This window comes from Arvicanthis niloticus, chromosome 20 (genome assembly GCF_011762505.2).
Source record: "Arvicanthis niloticus isolate mArvNil1 chromosome 20, mArvNil1.pat.X, whole genome shotgun sequence".
In the NCBI taxonomy this organism is placed as follows: Eukaryota; Metazoa; Chordata; class Mammalia; order Rodentia; family Muridae; genus Arvicanthis; species Arvicanthis niloticus.
In genome coordinates this window covers 42468835-42476638 of record NC_047677.1, presented here as the reverse complement: position 1 = coordinate 42476638, position 7804 = coordinate 42468835, and the positions used below count along the sequence as shown (strand labels likewise).

The following is a 7804-nucleotide window of genomic DNA, read 5'->3' as shown; positions in this document are numbered from 1 at the left end:
GTGTGTATGTGTGTGTGTATGTGTGTGTGTATGTGTGTATGTGTGTATATGTGTGTGTATATGTGTGTGTGTGTGTACACTCATACCACAGAGCACATGTGGAGGTCAGAGGATTTCTTTGTAGAGCCAGTCTCTCTTGTTACCCACTTGGGGATTCTGGGAATCGAACTCAGGCTTTAGCAAGTGCCTTTACTAGCTGAGCCATCTTGATGGACCTAATCTACAATTATAATTATGGATCTCTATCCCCACATCTCAGTAATCACTAGAGCAACTAGGCAAGTTGGCAATTCCAGAAGCTTCTCTGAGATGTAGCCAGCAACCTCCATATCACAGGACACCCCACTGAGCAGCAGAACACATCTTCTGAGTGCACACAAACCTTCCTTGTATTCTGGACCATAAATGGGTCTAGTAAACCCTACGGCAGCAGTTCTCAACCAGTGGGTCGCAGCATAGCGATATTGCATAGCGGATATTTATTTACATCATGATTTATAGCAGTAGCAAAATGATAGTTATGAAATAGGAACAAAATGATTTTATTATTAATTAAGAGAACCTGCAATATAGACTATATCTTCTGACAATGAAAATTAGTAAAAACAGATTGCTGGAAAATTTCCAAACATCTGGAAATCGAATGACATACTATTAAACTCATGGACCAGATGAGAACTGGAGAGGCTGGTGAGAAGGTTCAGCAGGAAATAGGTGCTTGCTGCCAATCCTGAGGACCTGAGTTTGATCCCTAGGTCCCATATGGTGGAACGGGAGACCCCACTTCTACAAGTTGTTTACATATTTGTTTTTAAGATATTTTATTGGGTTCTTACATCTACCACCCATTCCACCTTTATCCCTCCTGATCTTTTCCAATCCTCCACCCCCAACACTAGGTAGGAGAGAAAGGAGGGAACACTAGAAGGAAAAGGGGCATAGACCTCTTTCAGACAACAAAATAGGCTACTTCCTGTTGGTTAGGGGCATTGGGTTCTTGGGGGTGAGTGCAGTCTTTAACAGGACTGTTAAACCTCAATAACAGCAATCAGGAGCATCATGAGAAGTGGGCAGGGGGAGAGGCAGCTGCCACAGCGCTCTTCGGGGTTCTTTCATTTATACTCTCCAGAATCCACGGAATTAAACTATCCACAGCTGGCAAAAATCACGCCCCTGCCAGTGCATGAGGCAAATCATAATCACCTGCTGTGAAGCAGCCTCTTATCCTACACTTGAGATTAAAACAAAAACGTATATTCACATAACATAACATAACTGTTTTTTTTTTGTTTTTTGTTTTTTGTTTTAAAGAAACCCAAATTCTCACTACAGCAAGTTGTCTTCTGACCTCCATGGTCTCGGGGGCCATTCGCCTGACCACACAAACAGATAAATAAGTATTTATAAAAAACTAGAATGAGAGGTTATAGAGAATTTTAAACTTGATAAGAAAAAAAAACCCATAAATATTAAGGTTCTAGTATGCAGCAGAAACAGGACAATAGGAAGTACCTATGCTGGGAAAGGAAACACTGTCCAGGAGCCTGGCCTCTAGCTGAGGAAACTAGGAAGGGAAGAGGAAGTTAAATGCATGCAAGCAAGAGACAGAACAATGTTCAGAGAGGAAGTCAAGGCAGGAAAGTAAAACAGTGGGGAAGCTATTTAAAACAAAAATTGTTGTTCTGAGTTGATCAACAAAATCAATACATGTCTCTCCCAGATTATCAGAGAGAAAGCATAGGTCACAAGAGGAGTCATTCGTAAGAACAGTGGCAATCACTCACATTCACGGACATTGAAGGTCTTTCAGGGGTGTCTTATGAACTCCTTTATGCTGACGACTGCCGCAGCTTGAGTGAGACAGAAACTTTGATTTACACAAAACATAAGGCTAAGGGGAAAAATTCGGCACTTGTAAACACAGGCCAATTTAACACTTGAAGAACAATTGCTATAAGCCAATTTTAACGGACTTAAAAAAAAAAAAAATCCAGGGCTGGAGAGACGGCGCAGCTGTTAAGAGCACCGACTGCTCTTCCAGAGGTCCTGAGTTCAATTCCCAGCAACCACATGGTGGCTCACAACCATCTGTAATGGGATCTGATGCCCTCTTCTGGTGTGTCTGAGGACAGCTACAGTGTACTCTTCATATACATTAAATAACACACACACACACACACACACACACACACTCCAATATCCACTCCTGACTTAAAAAAAAAAAATTCTCAGCAACCGAAGAAAAGATGTTCCTCTCAACAACAGACAAAATGAGCTGTTCACTATGTCTCACACACCTCCAAACCCAGACTCAAATGCAGATCTGTATACCCACAAGACCCTGTGGCTTTTTTTTTTTAAACCTAAGACAAAGACATCTTACATAAGATACCCCCAGATCATTTTCCACCAGAGAAAGAAGACCGATGAGTTAGACTCTATCAAAAAAAAAAAAAAAAACAAAAACAAAAAACAAAACAAAAAAAAAAACTGTGGGAAAAACTGTCAGAAGAATAGAAAGACAGCCTGAGAAACAATATTTACAAATTATGTGCCTGATAAGGAGGATGTTTCCAGAGAATTCTCACAAAATTAAGGAAAACAAACGGCTCATCTAAAAGCAGAGAAATGGAGCAGACAGGAAACAAACAAGACCACACCATGATGAGCCTTTGGGGTGACACAGACCCATACCACAGCTCAAGCTACGGCTCCACACCCAGAGTCCTCAGTCAGAGCCACTGGCTCAGCAGGAACTGTGTTGTCAGTGGGGTGTAGCACGGAACCAAACATCCTCCAACCACTGGCCTTCAGGGTACACACTCAAGGCATAATGCTCCCAATGGCCCATCTGTTAGAATTCCAGATCAAAACCCAGCCGGAGCCGAACAGGTTACAGATATAGAAACTGACACTGAGTGGACCTAGGGAGCCACTCGGCGTGGTGAACCGAGAAATAAGGAGGCGGAAAGAGAACCTAAGTGATAGGAGGCCATTTATGGAAGTCGTGGGAAACGCAGACTCCACGGCGCGAGGAAGGCAGGTGACAAAGGGAGACTGGGGTCCTCCTGAGGACGGTGGTGACAGGTTCCGGGCTGAGGATCAGGTCCCGCATCGACGCCCCCATTTGCCTTTCTAGGCTGCTCCGACCCTAGACGGGAGACTTGGGGTGAGGGGCGTCAGTCATGCAGTGGGGCTGCTCAGGGCGGGGTTTGGCCACGTGGCACGCCCACGGACAATTCCCTTACCAATGCCCTAGAAAGCCGGTACCTAAACCCGCCTACGCCCCTCCAGACCCCGCCCACATTCCCACCCCAGTCAGTGCAATTTACATACCAGGTCCCGCCCCCACACAAACCTCGCCCACAACCCTGCGCACCCCTCGTTAGGCTCCCTGCTCGGTGTGCTGGCCCCGTAGGATTTTATGAACTTTGTTCAGCTCTTCCTTACGCAAGCCCCAGGCCCTACCCAGACCCTCACCTACCCCGCCCTTCCCTTTAAGGCCTTGGCCTTCCTCAAATAGGACCCTCCCCTCCCCTGCCCCTCTTCCTATAAGCCCCTCCTCTCGCACAGGACAGCCTTTTAGAGACACCGCCCCTCAACACGCAGACCACGCCCTTACCTGGCCCCTCCCACCCAGAACATACTACGCCCCGTCCCCCAACGCACAGAACACCAAGGCCTCTATTGAGACCCCTTCTCACCGGCGCCTCCCCTATCGCAAGGCCCCACTCCACCCATCCCTCCACTCCCACCCCTTCCCTCAAGGCCCCGCCCCAACACATAAACCCCGCCCCTCTGTCCCAAGCCCCACCCTGCTCCTCCTCTTGCCGGCCCCTCCCCTATCTCAAAGGCCCCCGCCCCTCCCGCCCTGGCTTGCCAGCCTCCCTCCTTTACTGGCCGCTGGGTGGGCACGGGGCGGGTCACCGCGGAGCCGGGAGGGCTCTGGTCAGGCTCCGGGAAGATCGGAAGGCGTAGAGCAGCCGCGGCCACTCAGGTAAAGCCCCTATTCCCGCGTGGCCTCCCACCCGCTGGGCTCCAGTGTCCCTGCCCTGCCGCCCTGCTCTCTGCCGCCGCTCCCCGCTCAGCCGGGCCGCACGCAGGGGTCTCTGCTTTTCCTCTCCGATGTCTCCAGCGCGGCGGGCGTGGAGCTGCTGCGGCGCGCGGCGAGCTCTATTGATGACCGCGATCTTTAAGCTGTCACAGGTAGCCGAGTGCCTGGGGACACACTGGCGAACGCGGCCACCTGCCCCGCCCGACCTGGCTCGCATGGATCTGGAGGGAAGCCCTCCGCCAGCACGCGCCTGGAGCTGGGGGAGGGGAGAGAGAGAGATGGATCCCTGGGCCTCCGCCCAGACTTGTGTCCCCAGCTATGGGTGGGTGACCAGAAGGCTAGGGCAGGGTTCTGTAACTACCTCGCTAGGGCCAGTTTCTAGCTATCGGTCAGCCCTAGATGTCTTAGCTGGGAGATGCCTCTCTGGGTGGCCTTGGGAATCTTCCAGAGTAAGTTACAAAGCAGGTATGTGTGATAGCCTGGAACCCTGCCTCAAACCTGGTGTGTCTATGATTCCTTTCCTCCCTGGCCTTGTCCTCCCAAAATAGATTGAAACGGGCAGTGTTGGTCACCCTCAGCCCCCTTTCGTTGTTTTCTTGTAGAACTGAGACCACTAGGCTCTTCAGCAGGCGAAGACACAAGAGTTTGTGTTGGATGACTGCTTGCAACGTAAGGAAGGACACTCGTTTGCAGATCCCAGAAGAGAAGAGCTACCTGGGTCAGGTGGAGGCAAGATGGGCCCCAGGGGCAGGCAGAGCCCCTCATCCCCACTGGCCCCCTCCCAAGGGTCTTGCTTCTTCATCCTCTTCTGCTTACGGTTAGGTGCCTCCTGCCCACAGGCCTGCCAGTGTCCTGACCATGCCGGGGCTGTGGCTGTCCATTGCAGCTCAAGAGGTCTGCAGGAGATCCCCAGGGACATCCCAGCTGACACGGTGCTTCTAAAACTAGATGCCAACAGAATCTCCAGAGTCCCCAATGGAGCCTTCCAGCACCTGCCCCAACTGAGGGAGCTGGACCTGTCCCATAATGCCATTGAGGCCATTGGGCCAGCAGCCTTCTCAGGTCTGGCTGGGGGCCTGCGGCTCCTGGACTTATCCCACAATCGCATCCGAAGAATTCCAAAGGATGCACTGGGCAAGTTGAGTGCCAAGATCCGCCTGTCCCACAATCCACTGCACTGTGAGTGTGCCCTCCAGGAGGCCCTGTGGGAGCTGAAGCTGGACCCTGACTCTGTGGATGAAATTGCCTGTCATACCTCGGCCCAGGAGCAGTTTGTGGGCAAGCCGCTGATCCAGGTCTTGGACTCAGGTGCCAGCTTCTGCAGTACCCACCGGAAGACCACTGATGTCGCCATGCTGGTCACCATGTTCGGCTGGTTTACCATGGTGATTGCCTACGTAGTGTACTATGTACGCCATAACCAGGAGGATGCCAGACGACACCTGGAGTACCTGAAGTCCCTGCCCAGTGCTCCAGTCTCCAAGGAGCCCCTCAGCCCTGGGCCTTAGCACCCGCCTCCGGTGGGCCACTGAGCCTGGCTGCCCTGGTTTTCTGCAGCAGGTGGAGGTGATGGTGCTCTTATGTCCCCAGGGAGGTGCATTCCAGCTGTACAGCCCAAAAAGCACTTTCATAGTTGGCATTTGGTCCCTGCAGCCGCTGCCTAACACTGTAGTGGGGTTGCCCATCGTAATGGGTAGGTAAATAGAAAGCCTTGCCAGGGGCTGGATTTGGCTGGCACTTAAACCAAGGCTGCTTGTGGTACAGGTTTGTGAGCTGCCCAATCTGCCAATCTTTCTCACACCGCGCTGTGGGAAGTGAACGCTTGTGCATACAAGGTCGGGGCCCTGATGGCGAGGATGGCACCAGCCATTTGCCACCGAGGAATGGCTCATTCTGTTTACCCTTGCCCTCCCAGTACATCTGAACCCAGAGATGTTTGCCCTTTCCCAGAGCAAAGTACCGGCAATCTAGACCTTTCCAGAGGTCAGGGCAAAGCACGTCCTGTACCAGCCTACGCTGACCTTTGTCCTGAGATTTTTTTTTTTTTTTTTTTTTTTTTTTTTTTTTTTTTTTTTTTTGTTGCCCTTGTGCCAAATTTCAGCCCATCGAGAGGGAAAAAATGGAGAAATGTGGGAAAGGTCCAGCATGGGTTCATCATGGCCATGTCACCTGCCAGACCACTTATGGGCCACCCCAGCTTCTGCCCCTTCCATCCGTGCCTGGACGGTGCAAGCCTGTGAATCACGGGGACTCCTGTGCCTTGCTTTCTACTGCCAATATCTAAAGCAGCTTTCTTCAGGAGGAGGAGGGACTGGAGTTTGAGGTCCCCATGCCAGTCAATAGGAACGCTGCTTTTCTCTAGCAACAAGAACCTTCTCTTCACCTCGCTGAAATCCCAGAGCTCACTGATCAACTTTCTTACCTGTAATTACTTCATGTTCAGGGGTAGATGTTCTAGCCACCTAACTCGACTGACTTCCAGTTTTGTTATTTACCGTCTTTTTGTATAAGTGTTTATATCCTAAGCTACGTTGTCGAGGATCTGGGAGAAGCAAATGAGTGTAGGTGGTGTGTGTGTGTGTGTGTGTGTGTGTGTGTGTGTGTATGTTGTGAGTGCTGAGTGTCAGGTCTAGATGCCTCTCCGGGCAGAAATTGAATGCGGCTTTTGTATCTGCTGGAAATTCTCTTGTGATCTGCAGGGGCAAGGTGAGATTGTGCTGGGGGTCGGGGGGGGAGGGGCCTGGCCTGACTTGGTCTTACCATCCCTGTGGCCCACAGTTCTGTCACCATGTGACACGGTTGCCAGAGGCCACACAACTGTCGGCTGCAGAAGTATATGAAAAAGAAAAAACACTCGCTAACTCCAGACTTTTCCCCACTGCCGAATGCCCACAGCTCCATGGTGGTGGCCATGGGGCTTCCATGTCCGGCATCTGCAGTGTGAATAGGATACGAATCTGGAGCCCTGGGTGAGCTCCCAAACTGCCCACTATCCCTCCACAGCACTGGGCCAAGCTACACTGTCTTCAGGGTCAGACCCTGCCAGAGCTAGTAGGACCATTCCCATGAGAATTGGAACCTCCAGACAGCCTCCTTAGGGACATCAGTCACTGGTGTGACAGCTGCCTGACCCCCATGGCACAGACATGCTCAACACACAGTATCCAGTTAAGTGTTCAGAGGAGGCAGATGCTGAGGGATGATCTGGACCCTGAAGGGTTCTGTGCCTAGGAAAAGAGGCTAAAAAGCCAGAGATGAGGGCTTGAATTAAGGACCAGGTGCCATCCTGATACTGTGGCTGTCCTGAAGTAGTGATGCCTATTCCATGGACAGGGACACATCTAGCCTGGCACCTACTCTGGGAGGTGCCAGTGCAGAGAGTATGGCTTGCATTCCTCTTACTGTATGTTGTGATCCGGTGCAGGGATGGCAGCTGTTTCCAGGCAGGGGGCACAGGTTGGGAGGTAGCTGGCCCCTGCAGCCTTTCTACCCTCCTTCTTAGTATTTAGAAACTTGCCACTGTCCCATTGACACAAGCAGGTTTGAAAAGAACATGGGTGGAGGCCTGGTGGTGAAGCCTTGAGCTGTTCTTGTCTCAGAAACACCCTACTGGGCCCTTTAGATACACAGGGGTAGGACTCCTTCCCGGGCTATTCAACTCACTGCCAGACTTGCTGCTATTAGCCTAGGGCTTGACCCTACCTGGTTGCGTATTTATATGCTCCCCCCCCCCCCCCACTTAGCCCTTGC

The 7804-nt window shown here is 51.3% G+C and overlaps 1 protein-coding gene across 4 annotated transcripts; it reads left to right on the top strand.

Annotated features, from left to right (window-relative positions):
- Window positions 1-3952: 3952 nt before the first annotated feature.
- On the top strand, window positions 3953-6544 carry Lrrc3 (leucine rich repeat containing 3). 4 transcript variants are annotated; one of them, XM_076917190.1, is made up of 3 exons: window positions 4219-4376; window positions 4657-4783; window positions 4894-6544. In XM_076917190.1, the coding sequence occupies exons 1-3, from the start codon at window positions 4270-4272 to the stop codon at window positions 5560-5562; spliced, it is 903 nt and encodes a 300-aa protein (XP_076773305.1). In that variant the 5' UTR covers window positions 4219-4269; the 3' UTR covers window positions 5563-6544. The 4 variants fall into 4 exon arrangements, with proteins under 4 accessions (XP_034380497.1, XP_076773305.1, XP_076773306.1 ...); XM_076917191.1 differs by having other exon boundaries at window positions 4220-4376; window positions 4657-4777; XM_034524606.2 differs by lacking the exon at window positions 4219-4376 and adding an exon at window positions 3953-3997 and having other exon boundaries at window positions 4657-6544.
- Window positions 6545-7804: the final 1260 nt, after the last annotated feature.

Excerpts from the sequence above, each read along its gene's own strand:
- Lrrc3 (XM_076917190.1), top strand. The coding sequence starts at position 4,270 with ATGGATCTGGAGGGAAGCCCTCCGCCAGCACGCGCCTGGAGCTGGGGG. Across the intron at positions 4,377-4,656 it reads ACTTGTGTCCCCAGCTATGG|AACTGAGACCACTAGGCTCT; the intron begins GTGGGTGACCAG and ends GTTTTCTTGTAG. Across the intron at positions 4,784-4,893 it reads GCTACCTGGGTCAGGTGGAG|GCCTGCCAGTGTCCTGACCA; the intron begins GCAAGATGGGCC and ends TCCTGCCCACAG.